The 23916-nt window shown below is 42.1% G+C and overlaps 3 protein-coding genes across 6 annotated transcripts; 2 read left to right on the top strand and 1 right to left on the bottom strand.

Annotated features, from left to right (window-relative positions):
• The first annotated feature begins 266 nt into the window (after window positions 1-266).
• On the top strand, window positions 267-4959 carry LOC115105718 (charged multivesicular body protein 1b-like). Its single transcript, XM_029628037.2, has 8 exons — window positions 267-426; window positions 920-1017; window positions 1124-1270; window positions 1546-1614; window positions 3438-3545; window positions 3737-3780; window positions 3887-3959; window positions 4232-4959. The coding sequence occupies exons 1-8, from the start codon at window positions 411-413 to the stop codon at window positions 4274-4276; spliced, it is 600 nt and encodes a 199-aa protein (XP_029483897.1). The 5' UTR covers window positions 267-410; the 3' UTR covers window positions 4277-4959.
• Window positions 4960-5365: 406 nt separating this feature from the next.
• On the top strand, window positions 5366-9678 carry rraga (Ras-related GTP binding A). Of its 4 annotated transcripts, none has more exons than XM_029628035.2 (10): window positions 5367-5505; window positions 6262-6378; window positions 6538-6637; window positions 6805-6871; window positions 6970-7192; window positions 7464-7559; window positions 7635-7757; window positions 7854-7945; window positions 8052-8167; window positions 8714-9678. In XM_029628035.2, the coding sequence occupies exons 2-10, from the start codon at window positions 6352-6354 to the stop codon at window positions 8815-8817; spliced, it is 948 nt and encodes a 315-aa protein (XP_029483895.1). In that variant the 5' UTR covers window positions 5367-5505; window positions 6262-6351; the 3' UTR covers window positions 8818-9678. The 4 variants fall into 4 exon arrangements, with proteins under 4 accessions (XP_064863472.1, XP_029483895.1, XP_029483896.1 ...); XM_029628036.2 differs by having other exon boundaries at window positions 5367-5531; XM_029628034.2 differs by having other exon boundaries at window positions 5367-5665.
• Window positions 9679-12626: 2948 nt separating this feature from the next.
• LOC115105716 (nuclear pore glycoprotein p62-like) lies at window positions 12627-21545 on the bottom strand. The gene is made up of 13 exons (XM_029628031.2): window positions 21439-21545; window positions 20168-20464; window positions 19394-19800; window positions 19192-19275; window positions 18915-19028; window positions 18666-18785; window positions 18395-18512; window positions 16546-16690; window positions 16350-16399; window positions 16073-16207; window positions 15854-15965; window positions 13078-13144; window positions 12627-12964 (listed from the first exon to the last, which is right to left on the bottom strand). Exons 2-13 carry the CDS (start codon window positions 20458-20460, stop codon window positions 12873-12875), a joined length of 1737 nt encoding a protein of 578 aa, XP_029483891.1. The 5' UTR covers window positions 20461-20464; window positions 21439-21545; the 3' UTR covers window positions 12627-12872.
• Between the last annotated feature and the right edge of the window lie 2371 nt (window positions 21546-23916).

Here is a 23916-nt window from a genome sequence, read left to right as displayed (position 1 = left end):
AACTTGTCTTTGAGGAGAACCCCCAGCACTAACCTGATTGGATTGTCTCTGCACTGACATACCACCAGAGATAAGGGATAGAGGGAGGACAAGGCTGTGCACATAATAGATAGCAATATTGTGGCAAATGTAATAATCCTGAATAAATGTAATAATTCCAGAACTTTACACGTCCATTCAGACATCCACTGACAGAAATAAAATAGTTATTTTTTGGGGTTGTTAGTGACGTCAAATGCAACGCACCCCCTGAACATGTGATGGTGACGTCATATTTGGGTAGTGTGCCCGGAAGTATCAACGATAGTCAAATTAAAATAGGGAAAGCAAGTGCTGCATTACGTTTAAATCGAGAAGAATAAGAGCAATAACAAGATATTAATTATCGGACCATCAAGGACCCTACCAGCATGTCGAATATGGATAGTATCCTTTGGAAGAGTGTTAGCTAGGCGTGAAAATGGCACCAGGAAATATAGGTAGACAAGGAAGGCCTTTTAAGTTCATGATAAAGCCTCGTCTGAATAGGATTTTAAAATACATATATAGCTATCAGGTTTAGATTTGTATTTAAGCATAAAGTTTATACTTGTATTGCTTGGTGACAAAGGTAAACGCTTGTTTGCTCTTATTGATATTGTAACGACATCTGCCAAAGTAGGCATAATCTATAAATACACAACCAGTTTAGTAAACAATTTTACTAGTCTGAAGACACCCAGTGCCTGGTAGTATGACTGGCATTTTCAGTTTATTCACATGTCTACATCACAGGTATTTCATTTCGGTGGTGGAAGCACGTCACCATCTAGTAAAGTTTGTTTGTATAGAGGGTATGAAGAAAGTTTCAGTATTTGTGCCCCTTTGGGTTTAATTTATGTATGACAATTTTGACACTGTCTTTAACGTCACGTCACAGAGCATCTCTTCAATCTCAAGTTTTCAGCCAAAGAACTGCAACGAAACTCTAAGAAATGTGACAAAGAGGAAAAGGCAGAGAAGGCCAAAGTCAAAAAAGTAAGTAGGCTTTTTACATAATTAGTCAATCCCTGAATCACCTCACCTTAACTCTGAACATATCAACTGAGAATGTAGGGATACTGAACCTTTATCCTTGCCATAGGCTATCCAAAAAGGAAATGTGGAAGTGGCACGGATCCATGCGGAAAACGCCATCAGACAGAAGAACCAGTCGGTCAACTTCCTTAGGATGAGCGCTCGGATCGATGCAGTGGCCTCCAGGGTCCAAACAGCAGTCACAATGAACAAGGTGCAGTTGTTATACATACCTATGAGACTTCACACAGCAATGTTCTTGTTTTGTAGATAAACATTTGGTCACACTTTACAACATGTAAAACATTGGTTTGGATGTTCAAAATGGAGACACTAATTCTGCTTCAGATGGTTCCACACTTTTTTACTTTGGAGGGAAAATTTGGTGCAATGTTGTGTGAAAGTGCAAGGTAACTATGGCAACAATGGCTGTGTCCAACCACACAGCAAGGTACCTTTCTATTTAAGTAATGTTGGTTATTTCTACAGGTCACTAAATCTATGGCTGGAGTGGTGAAAGGCATGGATGCCACACTGAAGAGTATGAACCTGGAGAAGGTAAAGTGTGTATTTTTGAATTTGATTTGGATCCCCATTAGCTGTTGCAAAACCAGCAGCAATTCTTCCACACAAAACATGAAACATGGCACAATACAGAACATTAATAGATAAGAACAGCTCAAGGACAGAACTACATACATTTTAAAATGTCACACACAGCCTCCACATCAGTACAGCCGTCTTCATCGACCTGGCCAAGGCTTTTGACTCTTGTCAATCCCCGCATTCTTATCGGCAGACTCAATAGCCTTGGCTTCTCAAATGACTGCCTCACCTGGTTCACCAACTACTTTTCAGATAGAGTTCAGTGTGTCAAATCGGAGGGCCTGTTGTCCGGACCTCTGGCAGTCTCAATGGGGGTGTCACAGGGTTCAATTCTCGGGCCGACTCTTTTCTCTGTATACATCAATAATGTCCCTCTTGCTGCTGGTGATTCTCTGATCCACCTCTACACAGACGACATCATTCTGTATATTTCTGGCCCTTCTTTGGACACTGTGCTAACAAACCTCCAAACGAGCTTCAACGCCATATAACACTCCTTCCGTGGCCTCCAACTGCTTTTAAATGCTCTAAGTGCATGCTCTCCATCCGATTGCTGCCCGCACCCTCCCGCCCGACTAGCATCACTACTCTGGACGGTTCTGACCTAGAATATGTGGACAACTACAAATACCTAGGTGTCCGGTTAGACTTTAAACTCTCCTTCCAGACTCACGTTAAGCATCTCCAATTTAAAATTAAATCTAGAATCGGCTTCCTATTTCGCAACAAAGCCCCCTTCACTCATGCTGCCAAACATACCCTCGTAAAACTGACTATCCTACCGATCCTTGACTTTGGCGATGACATTTACAAAATAGCCTCCATCACTACTCAGCAAAATGGATGTAGTCTATCACAGTGCCATCTGTTTTGTCATATTTGATGCCAAACCCACTGGCTCCAAGTCATCTATAAGTCTTTGCTAGGTAAAGCCCCACCTTATCTCAGCTCTCTGGTCACCATAGCAACACCCACCCATAGCACGCACTCCAGCAGGTATATTTCACTGGTCATCCCCAAAGCCAACACTTCCTTTGGCTGCCTTTCCTTTCAGTTCTCTGCTGCCAATGACTGGAACAAATTGCAAAAATCACTGAAGTTGGAGTCTTATATCTCCCTCACTAACTTTAAGCATCAGCTGTGTACAGGTACAGTGAATCTGTAAATGGCACACCCAACTACCTCATCCCCATATTATTACTTACTCTCTTTCTCTTTTGCACCCCAGTATCTCTACTTGCTCATCATCATCTGCATATCTATCACTCCAGTGTTAATGCTAAATTGTAATTATTTCGCCTCTGGCCTATTTATTGCCTACCTCCCTACTCTTCTACATTTGCCCACACTGTATATACATTTTTCTATTGTGTTATTGACTGTACGTTTGTTTGTGTAACTGTTGTTTTTGTCGCACTGCTTTGTTTTATCTTGGCCAGGTCGCAGTTGTAAATGATAACTTGTTCTCAACTGTCCGACCTGGTTAAATAAAGATGAAATAAAAAATAAAAACATGCACACAAAATATATAGGTCAAATAGGGGAGAGACTTTGTACCATCTTTATCGTTTTTTAAATCCAGGTTTTGCTGTTTACTTGAGCAATCACAGATGGGAGTTCCGTGCAATCATGGCTGTGTGTGTGCACACTCATCATGCTGGTAGTCAAATACAGCTATTTGATAGGTGTCACTCTCTTTTTAGACAGTATACGTCTTATGTTCTTCACAATCACAATGAGAGGGAAATTGTGTAATGAATGTCTCATCTCTCTAGATCTCAGGCCTCATGGACAAGTTTGAACATCAATTTGAGACATTGGATGTGCAGACAGCCCAAATGGAGGACACCATGAGTAGCACAACCACACTTACCACACCACAGGTAATGATGCTTTTCTGTGCTCCTGCTAGACAGACCTTTTGTCTTTGACCAGATGTGTGGCCTTTAATCTTGAAGTCTGTAACAGTAAATACACACCCAAGTGCAGATCATGGCGAGATACATTTATTTGGATTAGTTTATTCTGCTCTGTTCACAAACAATGGAGATTAACAGTCAGTGACGTGTTTCAGAATCAAGTGGATTCACTGATGCACGAATTGGCTGATGAAGCAGGGTAAGTATTCCTCATTTTGTGGTTTTCTCTATTCTTGAAAAAACGTGTATATAAAGGATGGAAATGTAATGAATAGCAATTTGTTCTTCTGTTTCTTTATGTTTAGTTTGGACCTGAACATGGAGCTCCCACAGGGGCAGACTGGATCAGTGGGCACCAGCGTAGCATCAGTAGAGCAGGTACAGAAACAGGCCCTGAACAAGAGCCATTATATACCCTACCACACTTTCAATTGTCTACTGAACAGGATATTTCAAATAAATTATTGGGATAATAGAGCAATGATAACATTGCTGATATTATTATTGTAGCTGTGCCTCAGGCTTGCAGAAATATTGCCCTCAGCCCTACCTCTCACCCTTCTTACACAATCAAATAAGTTATATTTTTTAGAGATGTCTGACTTACTGCATCTGCAACAACATAACACCTGTTTTTCTTTTGTTTTCAGGATGAACTGTCTTCAAGGCTTGCCAAACTCCGAGACCAAATGTAAAGGAAGAACTCAGTCTGAGACCTGAATGCATGGCCTGAACTGGCCTAAACTGGATAAAAATCCAAGACCTGCTGTTCTTTTCATAATGTCTTTGTCTCTCATTTAGTTTCTCTTTAAATGTATACCTTTAAGAGCCTTGTCCTTGAGTCCTTTATTGGTGTTCGAAATGTACTATTTTATATAGAGAGTATGAAGGTAGGAATATAGTCCACCAGCCTACTAACACAGACTTATTGGTTATGGAAAAAATGATTTAAAAAATACAATAACTGGTATACAAAAAGCATCAGTTGGAGATGCAACCATATCTTTTTTTTTATTGTGTTGTAGTTTGGCAGACCTCTCTTGTGTCTTAAAATGAAACTACAATGTTATATGATGCGTTTCTTTCCGGTGTCCCTCCATTTACCCATTTCCTGACAAGATATTTTATTCACGTGAATAATTGTGTTTAAAAAAAATGTGTATATATTCTCCTATCCTGTATCAGAACGGCATGGTTTTATGAAGAGATTGGTTGGTTGATTCTTACATTTGATAACTCTTGAGTTTTGGGGTTGTTTTTTGTGTCTACACAGTTTAGGGTATTAGATAATACAATTTTATACAGTAGGCCGTCATTGTAAATAAGAATTTGTTCTTAATTAACTGACTTGCCTAGTTAAATAAAAATAACACTTTTAGCCTCTTGTACCTTTTTCAGTCTCATTTCCATGTACATCTCACCCTATTTGCATGTATGTAAACAATGTTGAAAATTATAGGGTTTAAAGCAGTGCTTGACTTGGACCGAAATAGGTGCCTGTACTCATTTGGGTTCTGGTACTGTTTATATTTAAGTGCAGGAGCGCAACAATACTTTTGAGCTAATATTATATTTAGAGGAACAGGAGCTCAAGCAGTAAAACATGTGAGGTGCAGGTACTAATTCAAGCTCTGGTTTAAAGATAAATGTTGAATGCACATGTCAAAATGACATATAGTCTGATGAAATTGGCCACGTTACAACAAAAATATCCCCAAGATTTGACGTTTTGGAACGCACTCACACTTACGCATTCTTGGGTCACGTGAATTGCCCCCTCCCAGCTAGTAATCACGTGAAATGTCTAAGACGCTGTATAGACAGTGGAGTTAGTTTCTGTACCTCTCGCTACTCAACTAACCAAATATTTATAAAAGTCGTTTTTTTCTGTTATTATTTTACGAGCCTCGACCAGCCTCTTCAGGTGATAACGCATCAGATGACCCGTCGGTAGTATAATCGTAACCGAATGATATTGCATGTTTTGTGGGCCTGCCAGTTAACGTTAGCTAGCATCAGCATGTTTGTGGAGGCTTAAACACAGCAAGCAATGGACCTGTCCGCTCGCTAGCTATCTAAATCAAGTAATGTATAAGCTATTTTAAATCGAAAATATTCACATAACTATATAGTTACTGAATATTTTGTCAATAATTTAGCCATTTTTCATCGCAAGCGAGTAAACTAAACCTTTTCTGAATGTTGTTTAACGTTATTAGCTTGCTAAGTTCGTTAGTTAGCTCACTTGTTGTACATAGCTAACGTTAGTTTTATGTAGTTAGTTCTTTTGATAGTTGAGAACGTAGCAAACTACACCAACATTGTAGGACATCTCTGGCTACACTTCAATACCAAAGTTACACTTCCCTTTTTTTCATTTCACTTTTTATGCTGTATCCCCTTTTGTAAATACTATTTGCTAATTTGTGCAATGTATAACACTGGTAGTGCAAATGCTTTAATTGAAATTTTTCACATATCCTAACTATATCTGGCCCTCTAGTGTCATATAAGCTAGTAATCATATACTCTTGCAATCTAGATAATTTACCTATTATGTAGCTAACATTTTTTTGACCTTACCAACTGTTTAGTTTTGGTGATACTAGCTAGTAATTACATCACATTAGAGATAATGACATATCTGTATTTATTCTGCATGTTATTTCTTCTGCTGAAGCTGTAAGTGATACGAACAGAAAGCCTGCTGAAGAGGGCCAAAGTCAGACTGACTAGATTTCAACTTTCTGCAAACTGAAAGATTAAGGGGATGTCAAGCACAGCCATGAAGAAAAAGGTAGATAAATAAAAAATGAACTCTACACTGGTATTTGTAAGAATTTAAACACAACATTTTCAGTGACAATAGACACTGGGGGCTCAGAAGAGTTGTAGGAGTCTGTGGTTGTCCCCCTATAGAAATTCCCCTTATGCAATTGGTTGACGTTCTCTAAAGGTGTTGCTGATGGGCAAGAGTGGGTCTGGGAAGACAAGCATGAGATCGATCATCTTTGCCAACTACATAGCCCGAGACACACGCCGCCTTGGAGCCACAAGTAAGCACTAGCTGAAGTTTCTAAACTAAATACATTACTAAATACATTTTTAAGCCAGTTGAAAATGTAATAATTTCAATTGTTGTCAGATAGCTAAGTTGTGTTGCATTGATGCTCACCCTATTCTAATTATTGAATTTTCTTTCTCCTGTCCTCTTGCGACTTAGTTGATGTGGAGCACTCCCATGTGCGATTCCTTGGCAATCTGGTTTTGAACTTGTGGGACTGTGGAGGGTAAGTCAACCAGTCTCTTTCAGCCTCATTTGACAAGCTGTAGGGTGTTTCTCTATGTGTATCACCACAATTAACACTCTGCTTCCTGTGTCTGTCAGACAAGACACTTTCATGGAGAACTACTTTACCAGCCAGAGAGACAACATATTCAGGAACGTGGAGGTACTGATCTATGTGTTCGATGTGGAGAGCCGTGAGCTGGAGAAGGACATGCATTACTACCAGTCCTGTCTGGAGGCGATCCTCCAGAACTCCCCCGACGCCAAGGTCTTCTGCCTGGTGCACAAAATGGATCTGGTTCAGGAGGACCAGAGAGACCTGGTGAGCTGGGGTTCACACAAAACACCATGCCGATCAGACACTTAATGTTTTAATGCATCAAACTCATATTCACTTATTCATACACACATTGAATTTTAAGACATATTTTACTAGGAATCTGGCTTAACACTTTTGTGGCACTCAGACATTCCTTCAAATGGCCAGAGGGCTGCACCACTAACCAACCTGTTAGGAGGCTATTTATTTAGTATGGGGGTGTACTCAACTCTTAACACCTATGTGGAAGAGTGATTGTCCTCCCTTTTTCCAGATCTTTAAGGAGCGTGAAGAGGACCTGAGGCGTCTGTCCAAGCCATTGGCTTGCACCTGCTTCAGAACATCAATCTGGGATGAAACACTGTACAAGGTAGCTGTTCTGTCTGTATGACTGTTTATCGCTGTTCCCTCAGATAAGTCTCTAACATCTTGTTTCTCTCTTAAGGCATGGTCCAGTATTGTTTACCAGCTGATCCCAAATGTACAGCAGCTGGAGACAAACCTGCGTAACTTTGCCCAGATCATTGAGGCAGACGAAGTGCTTCTGTTTGAAAGAGCCACTTTTCTGGTGAGCGCTGCTAGCTATTGAAAACGGCTTTGTTGAAAATCTGATGGTTGGATGAGTAGGAAATTATGTAATTTCTGGTGGTAATGTTTGTTACAGGTAATCTCTCACTACCAGTGCAAAGAGCAGCGTGATGCTCACCGCTTTGAGAAGATCAGCAACATCATCAAACAGTTCAAGCTCAGTTGTAGGTGAGGTCATCCTCCAGAAGGAACATGTCTCTGTGGTGACCTTACTGCGTCTCGACCTGGTATCTCTCTTTGGTGTTTTCATGATGCAGTACTTTGGTGTTTGCAGTAAACTGGCAGCCTCCTTCCAGAGCATGGAGGTGAGGAACTCCAACTTTGCGGCCTTCATTGATGTCTTCACCTCTAATACATATGTTATGGTGATTATGTCGGACCCCTCCATACGTAAGTATAGCCATTATTACTATTATTATTATTAAGGACTTGTTTGTACATGATAAAATATATATACTGTAAGTCAATCAAATATATTTACAAAGCCATTTTTATATCAGCAGATGTCAAGTGCTATACATACAGAAACCTAGCCTAAAAGCCCAAAGAGCAAGCGATGCAGATGTAGAAGCACGGTGGCTAGGAAAAGCTCCCTAGAAAGGCAGGACCCTAGGAAGAAACCTAGAGAGGAACCAGGCTCTGAGGGGTGGCAAGTCATCTTCTGGCTGTGCCGGTTGGAGATTATAACAGGCCAGAATGTTCTCAAAGATATTCAAACATTCATAGATGACCAGCAGGGTTAAATAATAATCACAGTGGTTGTAGAGGGGGCAACAGGTTAGTACATCAGGAGTAAATGTCACTTGGCTTTTCGTAGCTGGGCATTCAGAGGTCGAGACAGCAGATGAGGTAGAAAGAGTTGAAAACAGCAGATCTGGGACAAGGTAGTACGTCCGGTGAACATGACACTCTAAATAATGTTGTCTCTACTTATAGCCTCTGCAGCCACACTCATTAACATCCGCAACGCCAGGAAACACTTTGAGAAGCTGGAGCGTCTGGATGGACCAAAGCACAGCCTGACCATGCGTATGCGCTAAGCACTGCATCTGGACCAGGGGGTGCCAGCCAGCTGAACCAATCAGTCCACAGACAGCTAACTACAGGCTGTGGTCCAGCCTTGACCAACGCATATGAGCAGCCCTGCACTGTGCTACCCTGTCTCACTCAATCACATGTTTTTCCTACAGAAGATTCTGTTTTCCTTTAAGTCAAATCTTTGTTGATCTCATGTATCATGAACTGTGATGCTTTTCTCAGACATGTCAGATTAAAAAAAAATCTATATAGAAAAATCTATTAAATGCTCATATTTTACTGTTAGGGGATACCAATGCTGTCTTGGTCTGTCACAGTCACTCTGTAAATGGAAGCACAGTATGTTGATTAAAAAAAGGAGCCTCAGAAATTATTTTCTGCTTTGCATAGTCAAGTGACTATCTTTACAATGATCTGCTGTTGTCAAGGCTAGTGTTACGTTACTATGTGGATGTGATGAGTGCTACCTCACCATGCCATCTCATGTAGTCAAGGCTTTGACACTGAATTCTATGAATGAGGGCTCTAAAACCCTGTTCCTGGTGAGCTATGGTCCTGTAGGTTTTCACTCCAACCCCTAATATAGCACACCTGTTTCTAACAATTAGCTGGTTGATAATCTGAACCAGATTTGTAACAAATGGGGTTGGAGCAAAAACCTACAGAAGGGTAGTGCTCCAGGAACATGGTTTGAGACCTGTCATCAATGCTTTGAGGTGATGGAAACTGGTGAGGGGTGGGATATGGGTGTGAGCTCAACAAATACAGTATCTCACACTGTTGAACACTGGAAAACACATTTTGTGAAGACTTTAAACCTGGAATAGTGCATTCATGCATAAATAAAACATATTTAGAAATAAGTCTGGTGTGTTCTGCAACATGTGACAAGGAATATAATATGGGGTAGGTTTTGTTGAATTTTTTTGTACTTTTTACACCCTTTTTCGTGATATTCAATTGGTAGTTAGTCTTGTCCCATCGCTGCAACTCCCGTACGGACTCGGGAGGGGTGAAGGTCGAGAGTCATGTGGCAGGGTTGTCCTTCGAAACACGACCCTGCCAAGCCACACTGCTTCTTGACACACTGGTCGCTTAATAAGGATTAGACCCTTTTAAAAAAAAATATATTTTTTAAATTCGCCTAAAATGACACCCAAATCTAACTCCCTGTAGCTCAGGCCAGGATATGGATATTCTTTGTACCATTTGAAAGGAAACACTGAAGTTTATGGAAATGTGAAAGGAATGTAATAGAATACAACACAATAGATCTGGTAAAAGATAATACAAAGAAAAAAACCAACTGTTCTTTTGTATTTTTTTTGTACCATCTTTGAAATGCAAGAGAAAGGCCATAATGTATTATTCCAGACCAGGTGCAATTTAGATTTTGGCCACTAGATGACAGTGTGTGTGCAGCATTTTAGACTGATCCAATTAACCATTGCATTTGTTATTTAAAAAAAAATCAAGACTGCTCAAATGTGCCTAATTTGTTTATCTTTTCATGTTCAAAATTGTGCGCTCTCAAACAATAGCATGGTATTTGTTCACTGTAATAGCTACTGTAAATTGGACAGTACAGTTAGATTAACAAGAATTTAAGCTTTCTGTCAATATCAGATATGTCTATGTCCTAGGAAATTTTCTTGTTACTTACAACCTCTTGCTAATCGCATTAGCTCAACCGTCCTGTGGAAGGGACACCGATCCCGAAGTTATTAAATAGTTAGGACTTTTCAATCCACATAACGGAAGTTTAACTTTACAGCTTGAATACAATTTAAAGGCAATGTTCCTGCTTTAGTGGAGATTCGCGTTCACGATAAACTGCATATATCGGCTAGATCAGAAATTGACCCCTTTTGCACAAACTTATCACATAAACAGTGTACAAAACATTAAGAACACCTACTCTTTCCATGACAAACTGACCAGGTGAAAGTTATTTGATGTCACTTGTTTAAATCCACTTCAAATCAGTGTAGAAGGGGAGACAGGTTAAAGAAGGATGTTTAGGCCTTGAGACATTGTGTATGTTTGCCATTCAAAGAATGAATGGGCAAGCTAAATTATATGTGCATTTGAACGGGGTATGGTAGTAGGTGCCAGGCACATCGGTTTGTGTCAAGAACTGCAACGCTGCTAGGTTTTTCCACAAGGGATCCCGTGTATATCAAGAATGGTCCACCACCCAAAGGATATCCAGCCAACTTGACACAACTGTGGGAAGCAATGGAGTCAACATGGGCCAGCATACCTGTGGAACGCTGTCGACACTTTGTAGAGTCCATGCCCCGACGAATTGAGACTGTTCTGAGGGCAAAGGGGGGTGGGGGTGCAACCAATGTCCCCTCTATTCCCGGCACTGGGCACATTTCAGGTCTGCTGAGCGCTAACTTTAACATAGTGAACACGGAGGCTGTACCTGCTTTAGGTTGCCAGGTCGCAATTGTAAATGAGAACTTGTTCTCAACTTGCTTACCTGGTTAAATAAAGGTGAAATAAAAAAAAAATAAAAAACAGTATTAACAGAGGGCAAGTAGGCTACTGGGGCTATTTCATCATAATGTAGGCCTAACAGAGTGGCCTACCATCAAAAACAATGGAGAAAATGCATCCCATAACGTTTTAACATGGAAATAGCTGTTATCATTCAGCCTACAGTAGCAGCAAATGTGCGGTGTTCAATGTAGGCCTACATTCCTTGAGACGTTGGAAAACAAACATGCACCAATTCTGCTACCCTCTGCCTATTGGCTACTTTCAAGACCATCTTAAAATATGCTGGCCCTTATAGACAAAAAAAAAGAAGCTATTTACCTGAAATGCACACATTTTGTGCTCTTTTAGGAAGCAACTATTCCCCTATTGTTGATTAGAAATTAGCTGTAACTGGGCTAATAACTCAGTAACTGGCAAATAATATTAACAAATATGCACACATGTAGCTCCCGCTTTGATCTCAAAACAAGAAAATCTGCAGGTTTGATTGGCTATGGCGCACCAGTATTAAGAGTATGGGGCTGAAAGGCGCTGGTCAATCTGCCGTCTGCATTGACTTTACAGGATTTATGGTGATAAGGCCTCTGCAGAAGTCAAGGCATTCATGCTTCTTGCGCTTCGCAAAGCTGTTATGAAGGAAAATGTCAAGGAAGCGAGTTTGTGTTTATACAAAACCTCCTGCCCTCCCCCCACCGTCAACCAATCATGTCAATGCGGAGCTATACGGAGACCTCCGCGCTGTTACATTTGAGAGGCGCACAGCGATGCGGTAAACGGCTAAATTTGGGCTCTGCGTCCGTCAAGACTTCGCAATTGCGTCACACTGTCCATACGGAGCTCCTGATCAAATGTTCGTATCAAGCATAAATTAGCATCGAGTCGTACATGTCAATGCAATTCTACTCCAAGGCGCTCTGCCAACAAGATAATTCCTTGCGGTTAGTTCATTTTGTTTCGGTATGTTACATTGAAAGTGGCTAGTATGTTGATTCTAGAACAAGTTCGACAGCAGCGCGAAACGTTGATCGTGTTAAAGGGGAAAACTAGTTGACTTCAATGTCGTGATTCTCTGCGGAATATTTAATCTGCGCGGCATATTAGAAAGAAATTTGGGTGCAACTCAATTTTACGGTGTTCTTAATGTTTTAAATAGTCAGTGTACGCGGCTGCTGTTCATCGATCCTGTTGATTAGCCAGTCACTTTATCCCTACCTATATGTACATGCCATCAATTACCCAGTACCTTCACATTTAAATTGCACTACAGCGCTGATCTTCAGTGTCACTGATTTAATCGATCCCATGGGTGCAACTCTTTATTTACTCAGAATTAATTATTTGCCCAGCACCAGTGTTGAAATTTGACAAGTGCATCTCACACACACCTTAGCTTGGAGTACTTTTCTATAAATCACAATTGATGCTGCATTAAAAGCAAAATCTTAACATAACTCCTCTCAAAAATATCTTCATTGTATTAAAAAAAAGAAATAAACTTGCATAATGCACATATACATTCTCAATATCATTCTGATAATTATTGCAATCTTCAATGAAATGCTATGCGAAAAGTCTTCTCCTGCTCTTTGCGTCGGTTGTCACAGAGTTTGGACACATCCTCCACCCTTCTCTGTAGAAGCACTGAGGATAGACATATTACAGAGTTAATATGGATTGAAGGATGTCAACTTTATCAGAAGCAAGGGTCAAGTTAAAAAGTTGTTTACTCAAGACCACATGGGTTAAATACTGACCCGAGTTCTGGTCAATCCATTGAAGAGAGTCCATGTGGGCATTGAGAATTTTACAGATCTGCTGAAGCTAAGGAGAGAGAAAAAAGTGTTAGAATAACTATTTACACATTTCCTCTTCCCAAAATAATCAAACCAGGTAACCACAGTAAAGAACATGTGATATATTTGCTTTAGAATAACTGTAGAAATACATTTCTCATCTTTATTTAAGCTAGTTGAGAACAAGTTCTCATTTACAACTGCGACCTGGCCAAGATAAAGCAAAGCAGTGCGACAAAAACAGAGTTACACATGGGATAAACAAACGTACAGTCAACAACACAATAGAAAAAAAATTGAAAAAAGGAAGTCTATATATAGTGTGTGCAAATGGCGTGAGGTAGGCAATAAATAGGCCATAGTAGCAAAGTAATTACAATTCAACATTCACACAAGTGATAAATGACAAGATGTGCAAGTAGAGATACTGGTGTGCAAAAGAGCAGAAAAGTAAATAAAACAATATGGGGATGAGGTAGGTAGATTGGGTGGGCTATTTACAGATAGACTTTGTACAGCTGCAGCGATCGGTTAGCTGCTCAAATAGCTGATGTTTAAAGTTAGTGAGGGAAATAAAAGTCTACAGCGATTTTTGCAATTAGTTCCAGTCACTGGCAGCAGAGTACTGGAAGGAAAGGCGGCTAAAGTAGGTGTTGGCTTTGGTGATGACCAGTGAGATATACCGGATGGAGCGCGTGCAACGGGTGGGTGTTGTTAGCATGACCATTGAGCTGAGATATGGCGGGGCTTTACCCAGCAAAGACTTAGATGACCTGGAGCCAGTGGGTCTGGCAACGAATATGTAGCGAGGTCCAGCCAACTAGAGCATACAGGTCGTAGTGGTGGGTGGTATAAGGGGCGATGGTAACAAAACGGATGGCACAACGATAGACTGCATCCAATTTGCTGAGTAGAGTATTGGAAGCTATTTTGTAAATGACATGGCCGAAGTCGAGGATCAGTAGGATAGTCAGTTTTACAGGGTAAGTTTGGCGGCGTGAGCGAAGGAGGCTTTGTTGCGAAATACAAAGCCGATTCTAGATTTGATTTTGGATTGGAGATGTTTAATATGAGTCTGGAAGGAGAGTTTACAGTCTAGCCAGACACCTAGGAATTTGTAATTGTCCACATATTCTAGGTCAGAACCGTCCAGAGTAGTGAGGCTAGTCGGGCTGGTGCAGGCAGCGAACAGTTGAAAAGCTTGTATTTGGTTTTACTAGCGTTTAAGAGCAGTTGGAGGCCACAGAAGGAGTGTTGTATGGCATTGAAGCTCGTTTGGAGGTTAGTTAGCAGTGTTTAAAAAAAAAGGCCAGATGTATAGAGAATGGTGTCATCTGCGTAGAGGTGGATCAGGGAATCACCCGCAGCAAGAGCGACATCATTGATATATACAGAGAAAAGAGTCGGCCCAAGAATTGAACCCTGTGGTACCCCCATAGACACTGCCAGAGGTCCGGACAACAGCCCCTCCAATTTGACACACTGAACTCTATCTGAGAAGTAGTTGGTGAACCAGGCAAGGCAGTCATTTGAGAAACCAAGGATATTGAGTCTGCTGATAAGAATGTGGTGATTGACAGAGTCGAAAGCCATGGCCAGGTCAATGAAGACGGCTGTATAGCACTGTCTTTTATCGATGGCAGTTATGATATCGTTTAGTACCTTGAGCGTGGCTGAGGTGTGCCCGTGACCAACTCGGAAACCAGATTGCACAGCGGAGAAAGTACGGTGGGATTCAAAATGGTCCGTGATCTGTTTATTAACCTGGATTTCGAAGACTTGAGGCAGGGCAGGATGGATATGAGTCTATAACAGTTTGGGTCCAGAGCATCACCCCCTTTGAAGAGGGGGATGACCGTGGCAGCCAGCAATCTTTAGGGATCTCGGACGATACGAAAGAGGTTGAACAGACTGGTAGTAGGGATTGCAACAATGGCAGCGGATAGTTTTAGAAAGAGGGTCCAGATTGTATAGCCCAGCTGACTTGTACGGGTCCAGGTTTTGCAGCTCTTTCAGAACATCTGCTATCTGGATTTGAGTGAAGGAGAAGCTGGGGAGGCTCGGGTAATGTAGTTGCGGGGGGGCTGTTGGCCAGGGTAGCCAGGAGAAAAGCATGGCCAGCCGTAGAGAAATGCTTATTGAAATGTTCAATTATCATGAATTTATATCGGTGGTGACCGTGTTACCTAGCCTCAGTGCAGCTGGGAGGAGGTGCTCTTGTTCTCCATGGACAGTGTCCCAAAACTTTTTGGAGTTAGAGCTATAGGATGCAAATTTCTGTTTGAAAAAGCTAGCCTTTGCTTTCCTGACTGACTGCATCTATTGGTTCCTGACTTCCCTGAACAGTTGCATATCGGTGACTATTCGATGCTATTGCAGTCCGCCACAGGATGTTTTTGTGCTGGTCAAGGGCAGTCAGGTCTGGAGTGAACCAAGGGCTATATCTGTTCTTAGTTCTACATTTTTTAAAAGGGGCTTGCTTATTTAAGATGGTGAGGAAATTAATTTTAAACAACGACCAGGCATCCTCGACTGACGGGATAAGATAATATCCTTCCAGGATACTCGGGCCAGGTCGATTAGAAAGGCCTGCTCACAGTAGTGTTTTAGGGAGCGTTTGACAGTGATGAGGGGTGGTCGTTTGACCGCGGACCCATAGCGGCTGCAGGCAATTTACATAAGTAAAAGCACTGGCAGCAAGGTATTCAAAAGACATCGGCCTGTTTTTCCTTCTCACCGGGTCACTGTTATCAGCTGGCCCGCTGGATGTATTCAGGTGTTCAATGATCTCCTTTAGATCTTGGGACATCCTCTTCAGCTGGGCGTCCACGTTCTCTGCAAGCTTGTACCTGCAGAAAGAGATGGAGATATTGCATAAGGATGAGATATCATTTAGTCATGATTCAGTTCACTGTGCAGTGGTTTTCACTCAGAAAGACATTTGGTAAAACCTTACGTCCTCTCGCGTTCCTCGTCTGCGTTCTGCATGTAGATGGTTCCACTCTGTTCTTTGACAGACTCCTCCAGTGGGGACAGCAGGTCCTCCAGCTCCTTCTGTTGTGACAGGATGAAGTCCAGTTCCTGGTCCAGCCTGGGACGGGGTAGAGAGCAAAAATACAAGGTCATACAATAAACATTGACAATTACCATAGATCTACTTACAGATAAGACAAAATTCTGAATTATCTGATATATTCAAATACATTATAAGAAATAAAGCTGTTAACCGCTACCTTCTTTGGTCCAATTTCACTTTCTCCATCTCCCTGTGCAGTGATGTGATCTGTAACAACGAGGTGAACATGCCCTTCAAACATCTGCCATGAAGAGACCCCAATGTTCAACTTCATGAGATTAAAACAAATAGCATTACCTAGCTTCTAGTGGTGCAGTTACGAGAAGTGCCACTATAATGACATGTCTGTTTACCTTCTCTCCGTTCTCCACCAGCGTGCGGTCCCAGGCGTTGACCTGGGTGGCTTGCTGTAAGAAATGCCTCTCCTGGTCCTCCAGCTCAAGACTCCACTTGTTAATGAGACCCTCTAGTTGGATATATGACATCACTGGAGGAGCACTGCAGGGGGAGGAGTAAGGGACCAGTCACAAATCGGTCACATACAGAGCAGAAATTATTGGGGGTGTAGCGAAATGCTTGTGTTCCTAGCTCCAACATTGCAGTAATATCTAACAATACACACAAATCTAAAAAATTCAAAGAACAGATTTAAGAAATATTAAGATGAGCAATGTGTGTACACAGGTTTTCCTTTCTGTTTTCTATGAGTTTGCCTACAACTCCAACACCTGCGGAAAGTACCTGGATGTGCGTATGTTCTTCAGCTTTTGTACACACACACACACACACGTCGGAAAGTATTCAGACCACTAGACCTTTTCCACATTTGGTTACTTTATATTTTATTCTAAAATGTATGAAATAAAACCAGGTTTAGAAATGCTTGCAAATTTATCAAAGAAACAGAAATACCATATTTAAATAAGTATTCAGACACTTTATGAAACTCAAAATTAAGCTCAGGTGTATCCTGTTTCCATTGATGATCCTTGAGATGTTTCTACAACTTCATTGGAGTCCACCTGTGGTACAGTCGACAATGCATGTCAGAACAAAAACCAAGCCACTAGGTCAAAGGAATTGTTCGTAGAGCTCTGAGACAGGATTGTGTCGAGGCACAGATCTGGGGAAGGGTACCAAAAAACATCTGCAGCATTGAAGGTCCAAGAAAACAATGGCCCCCCATCATTCTTAAATGGAAGTTTGTTATCACAGACTTCCTAGAGCTGGCAAAACTGAGCAATCGGGGGAGAAGGGCCTTGGTCAGGGAGGTGACCAAGAACTCGATAGTCACTGACAGAGCTCCCCTGTGAAGATGGGAGAAACTTCCATAAGGACAACAATCTCCGCAGCACTCCATCAATAAGGCCTTTATGGTAGAGTGGCCAGACGGAAGCCACTCCTCAGTAAAAAGACACATGACAGCCCGCTTGGAGTTCGCCAAAAGCACCTAAAGACCACGAGAAAGGAGACAAGCTCTGAACGTCCTTGAGTGGCCCAGCAAGAGCCCGATCGAACATCTACGTAGACTTGAAAATAGCTGTGCAGCAACACTCCCCATCCAACCCGAAGGAGCTTGAGAAAATCTGCAGAGAATGGGAGAAACTCCCCAAATACAGGTGTGCCATGGTTGTAGAGTCATAACCAAGAAGAACCGAGGCTAGAATCACCACCAAACGTGCTTCAACAAAGTACTGAGTAAAGGGTCTGAATACTTATGTTAATGTGATATTTTAAGTTTTATACATTTGCAAAATATTTATAGAAACCTGTTTTACTTAGTCATTATGGGGTATTGTGTGTAGATTGATGAAAGAAAAAAAACTATTGAATACATTTTAGAATAAGGCTGTAACGTAACAAAATTTGGAAAAAGTCAAGGGGTCTGAGTACTTCCCCAAGGCACTGTATGTGATGGGATGTACAGACAATATGGATAAATCTGTATTATACAGTATATGTACAGCAATAGTTATAGGATAGGCCTTGACTAGAATACAGTAAATACATATGAAGTGGGTAAAACAGTATTTAAACATTAGTTACTTGACTACGTACACACATTTCAGTTTACTTCCAGAATTGAATTAATTGAAATTGAATTAACCCCAACCCTAAATACAATGGTTAAGGACACACATATAGTGAGAGATATTGCAGTGAGTGGTTGTAATAAACTGGACAGGCTGAACCCTGCAGTACCTTGCTGTAACAGTAGCAATGGTTGTGGCTACGCCAGTGATGGGGGCCGTTACACCAATGCCAATGGAGCCCGCAGGTTTCATAGCCAGTGAGAAACCTGTTGTTGTGGTAGGGGCAGCTAAAACAAACACTACAAGTGAGGAATTCACAAATATAACAAAAATACTTCATGAACAACCCCATATACACAATTTTGCATAAACAGGCAACAATATCAAGCTGTAGTTATTCTAATAATCCTGCATGATAAAACAGTGAACCTGTATAGTACCTGTGCCAACTGGGACAGTAGTTGTGGCAGTGACTGCTCCCAGGGGTTTGAGCATGAAGCCCAGGGTACTTCCCGCTGTTGAGGTGGCAGCCGGGGCAGCGGAGGTAGGGGCAGCGCCCACTAAATCAGAAGAGAGTCAAGAAATTAAATTCCACCACAGAACGTTAGAAAGCCAATATAACCTTATTTTTGAGTTTTCCAACACTTGATATTTCAAGCAAGAGCTTGCTAGTAGGAAATAAAACTCACAAAATCCTGTGATTGCTGCTGAAGCAGGAGCTGCTGTTGATGCTGGTACAGCAAAAAGAGAAGAACCTAATGAGGCTTGGGTAGCCGGGGCAGTTGCAGTCGGGGCTGGAGTAGCTTGAGAGAAAAGAATCGATCATCTTAATCTCATAGCCGTTAGTTTAAAAACAGGCACACACCCCCTTAAAAAAAACAGCACATTTTCACTGTTAAAAAAAAAAATACAATTTGTCAGATATTCTTTTCATATATGCCAAATGTCTCCGATTCCCCCATTTACCAGAAGGTTTGACGCCAAAAGCAAATCCTCCAACCTGGGTTGTGGTTGGTACAGCTGTTGAGGCCACAGAGTTCAGAGTCAGACCTGAGTAAAGACAAAATACTATAATTCAGGATGAAAAAAACCTGATGTAAAGTAATAATGGCATTTATAGTACATTACCCATTATCTGATAAACAGATGAGGAGCTCAGAAAACTCACTTGTGGGCTGGGTCCCCAGGGAGAGGCTGGCAGGTGTGCTGTTTCCAAATGAGAAGCCCCCTCCTACGGTTACAGTAGGGGCTGGGGCTGTGGTGGCCTGGACCTTGGCTGCACCAAAACTAAACCCACCTCCCATAATTTGGGTGGCTTCAGCAGGAGTTCCTAAAGAGAGTCCACCAGCTGCAGCAGGTTGGGTCTGGGGCTGAGTTTGGGCAACAGGGGCTCCAAGCCCCCCTGCGGTCCCAAAGCTGAACCCCCCTCCTGCAGGGGCAGCAGTGGTTTGTGTGGCGAGACCCCCACCAAGCCCAAAGCCTGTCCCAGAGGGGGTTGCCATCCCCATAGTTAGCCCAGTCAGTGCAGGTTGAGAGGCGACTGGTGTACCCAGATTGAGTTTAGCAATGGGAGTCCTAAAGACAAAAGCAAGAGAAAATATGATTACGATTGCAATCCTACTGTAAGCTACACAGGCAACAACCTACCAAGTTTATTTTATTTAACTTGGCAAGTAAGTTAAGAAAAACATATTTACAACAACTGCCTACCCCGGCCAAACCCGGACGACGCTGGGCCAATTGTGCGCCGCCCTATGGGTCTCCCAATCACAGCCGGATGTGATACAGCCTGAAATCGAACCAGGGACCGTAGTAACGCCTCTTGCACAGACACGGAGTGCCTTAAGCCACTCAGGTGTTTGTTCAGCTCACCATCAAAGCTACCCTAAGATAATATAACTACCCAAACATCCATGCAATCTACATCATCCAACAGACCCACCCAAAAGAGAAGCCTCCTCCTGCAGGAGTACTGCTCTGTGCAGGGGTCCCAAAGCTGAACCCCCCAGTTGGGTTTGTGCTACCCTGTGTGGGCATAGCAAACAGCCCAGAGCTCTGGGGGGCAGCTACTGGGGCCTGCGGAGTGCTGGGGGTTCCGAACGAGAAGCCACCACCTGGAGCTGCAGCACTAGGCATCCCAAAGCCTGTGGCTGGGGCAGTTGCAGCTGTGGTTTTGGGAGCTCCAAAGCTGAATCCAGTACTGGACGCTTGTCCAAAGTTGAATCCTCCACTCATTGTCCTATCCAGAAAGAGAACAAGGGAGAGAATAATACAATGACATATCGTACCAATATCATTATTGTCCCTTCCAACATCTTCATCCACTAACACAGCTTGGCTAGAAACAGAGAAGAGATTCAGCTGGGCATGGGAATGACCTGTCCTGATAACAAAAACTTGCCAGAAGATACCGACCCTACCATCACGCTTGTTTACACGGACTTGCACTTGGGTCAGAACACAACCACGGTTACATTAAAACACATTGGAGGCTCATGCTATTTTGCAGTAGCCACCACAGACATTTTGGAATGGCAGTGTCAGCCAATCAGTTCCTTTCTTGTTCAACTCAACATCCCATTCCATTATGGGTGTGGGGGCTACTGCTAACTAGCATGAGGCAGAACATTTCGGATTTCCGAGAAATCTTGCATTATTTCAACCTACTCGATGGAACAGTGTGGCTAAAGGTCATATACAGTAGGATATCCCATCCCTGCATTGAGCGGTACATTTTCCGACCAGTATCTGGCCCCGGTTCCACGGCCTCTTAAAATAGAACTATGATTTAACATGATTGCGTTCCGACCCCTGTGTAGTTCGGTGTGAACGGTAGGGTTGGTATCGAAACAGTAGGTAGGGCTGGTATCTTCTGGCAACATGCTAACAGACTAATTTAGCTAGTTAGCCAGCTAACTACATTTTGAGATAGCATTTTTTTTACACTGATGTATAAATAGCAAATGGGAGAACGGTATCAAGCCAGTTGACATTCAGCAAATAAATTGCCTATATGGCAGCTAGCTAGCTAACGTTACCAAACTAGCTAATTTTAGTTGGCTAGCTAGTCAGCTATGGTTGGTTAGCTACAAAAATACGAACGAGTTAGCAAACTAACGTTAGATGGCCAAAACGCCATATATTAAACCTCCAGCCAAACAAATGTATAAAGTTCGTTCACTGGCGTTGAACAAATGGATAACATAACCATACCTTTCGTTTTCTTCAGACAACAAATTGAAAAACGCACGTTATCTGCGTGGAGTTTCAACGACCGCTTTTATGGTTGCGAAAACGACAACACTGGCAGGTCCACAAACACCCAGAATGTGAGAGCGCCATCTGCTGTGATGGAGTGTGGAGCTAGACCATGCTGCAACTCAGGACAAGTAGTAGTATTAGTATATATATTGTTTTTGGTAGTACTGCAGTATTTTTTTGTGTGTGTGTGTGTGTGTTATCTAGGTATAGGTAGGTATCTACTTATTTAACTCATTAAGTACAGAAAAATACATAGAGTATTTATCTTCCTTCAAACTCACCAGGATCTAGAAAAGCCCCCTTCAATGTAGACCTGTGCTTCGTGTGCTTCTTCCCAGGCCATATTACGACTGGACATGCCATTAATTAATTCAAAGGAATGCTCCATATTGTACCAAATTAATCACATTCCTCTGTACAGTGCATTTGGGAAACTATTCAGACCCCTTCCCCACACGTTGTTACATTACAGCCTTAATCTGAAATGGATTAAAGAGAAGAAAAAATATATATTAATCAATCTACACTAAATACCCCATAAAGGCAGGGGAAAAACAGGTTTTTCGAAATTTGTGCACATTTATTTAAAATTAAAAACAGAAATACCTTATTTTCATAAGCATTCAGACACTTTGCTATGAGTTTTGAAATTCAGCTTAAGTGCATCCTGTTTCCATTGATCATCCTTGAAATGTTTCTACAACTTGGAGTCCATCTGTGGTAAATTCAATTGACTGGACATGATTTGGAAAGGCACACACCTGCTATATAAGGTCCCACAGTTCATGTCAGAGCAAAAACCAAGCCATGAGATCGAACAAATTGTGCCGAGGCAAAGATCTGTGGAAGGGTATCAAAAGATGTCGGGAGCATTGAAGGTCCCCAAGAACACAATGGCCGCCATCATTCTTAAATGGAAGATGTTTGGAACACCAAGACTTTTCAGAGATCTGGCCGCCCGGCCAAACTGAGCAATCGGAGAAGGGCCTTGGTCAGGGAGGTGACCAAGAACCCGATGGTCACTTTGACAGAGCTCCAGAGTGGAGATGGGAGAACCTTCCAGAAGGACAACCATCTCTGCAGCACTCCACCAATCAGGCCTATGATAAAGCAGCCAGATGGAAGCCACTCCTCAGTAAAAGGCATATGACAGCCTACTTTAGCAAAAGGCACCTAAAGGACTCAGACGATGAGAAACAAGATTTTCTGGTCTGATGAAACCAAGATTTAACTTTTTGGCCTGAATGCAAAGCGTCACATCAAGAGGAAACCTGGCTCCATCCCTACGGTGGTATTTGTCCTTTTGATTCAGTCACTAATGAACACTAACATAGACAAAGTAGACTCCTCAATGTAGCATTTAGTTCCTGCAAGTCCAGATAATGAAGCCCATGAGAGCCAAAGCTGTCTGCCATCCCCTCATCTCATCTTTCTCCCTCACAGAGCTCTCTGACAGACTGTGGCAGACAGTCTCCACTTAGTGAACACAGTCTGAGCGGAGTGCTTAGAAAGCCTGAGGGGCTTGTGGCTGAGAGCATTCTCAGAATCTAGACTAGTGAACAGCATCCAATGATCTGCTATCTGGGTTCACCATGGATTAATCACTACTCCACCAAAACACCTCTGTATGGATGGAGAATACATCCATCCAACGAACACAGAAGTTAAATAGGCATTAGGTTGCACTATCACTGTACAGCAGCCTATTCTTACTTTATGGATTGCTACTTTTGAATGCAAGCAACTAGACTATGCTGGTATCTGGAGAAAAGTAAGCAAATGTATTTGGATAAATTGGTAAACCTCACTTAAAAATCCTAGGGTGGTGCGACCCCATCACTCTGCCCGCAGGCAGACAGTCCACAGAGCATACGTCCCTTCAGACCTCCCACAGCACACAATGAACAGGGAAACATAACCAATCACTATGATAATGTCTGCTTGTCAAGGGACAAATACTTTATGACCATGAATGAAATAAGGTTCTACAATGTATACTAAACAAAAATACATGTAAAAGTGTTGGTCCCATGACCTGAAATAAGATTCCAGAAATTGTTTCACACCTTCAAAAAGCACAGGTGCACCTTGTGCTGGGGACAATAAAAGGACACTGCAGTTGTCACACAGCATAATACCATAGATATCTTAAGTTGAGGGAGCGTGCAATTGGAATGCTGGCTGTAGGAACATCCACCCGAGCTGTTGCCAGATAATTGGAAGTTTATGGTAGAGAAATTAACTGTGTTGTATTAGAGAATTGGGCAGTACGTCCAACCGGCCTCAACCATGTATGGCGTCATGTGGGCGAGCGGTTTGCTGATGGCAACGTTGTGAATACTGTGCACCATGGTGGCGGTGGGGTTATGGTATGGACAGGTATACGCTAGACAATGAACACAATTGGATTTTATCTATGGCAATTTTGAT

The sequence above is a fragment of the Oncorhynchus nerka genome, linkage group LG22 (genome assembly GCF_034236695.1).
Source record: "Oncorhynchus nerka isolate Pitt River linkage group LG22, Oner_Uvic_2.0, whole genome shotgun sequence".
Lineage (NCBI taxonomy): Eukaryota > Metazoa > Chordata > Actinopteri > Salmoniformes > Salmonidae > Oncorhynchus > Oncorhynchus nerka.
This window is presented reverse-complemented; position numbering and strand designations above follow the sequence as displayed.

Coding starts and splice junctions, on each gene's coding strand:
- LOC115105718 (XM_029628037.2), top strand. Junction 1,271..1,545: donor CAGCAGTCACAATGAACAAG/GTGCAGTTGTTA, acceptor TTATTTCTACAG/GTCACTAAATCTATGGCTGG. Junction 3,960..4,231: donor GCGTAGCATCAGTAGAGCAG/GTACAGAAACAG, acceptor TTTTGTTTTCAG/GATGAACTGTCTTCAAGGCT.
- rraga (XM_029628035.2), top strand. CDS start 6,352: ATGTCAAGCACAGCCATGAAGAAAAAG. Junction 6,638..6,804: donor ACGCCGCCTTGGAGCCACAA/GTAAGCACTAGC, acceptor CTTGCGACTTAG/TTGATGTGGAGCACTCCCAT. Junction 7,193..7,463: donor AGGAGGACCAGAGAGACCTG/GTGAGCTGGGGT, acceptor CCCTTTTTCCAG/ATCTTTAAGGAGCGTGAAGA.
- LOC115105716 (XM_029628031.2), bottom strand. CDS start 20,460: ATGAGTGGAGGATTCAACTTTGGACAAGCGTCCAGTACTGGATTCAGC. Junction 19,029..19,191: donor TTTTGGCGTCAAACCTTCTG/GTAAATGGGGGA, acceptor TTTTCTCTCAAG/CTACTCCAGCCCCGACTGCA. Junction 18,513..18,665: donor TACTGTCCCAGTTGGCACAG/GTACTATACAGG, acceptor TGTTTGTTTTAG/CTGCCCCTACCACAACAACA.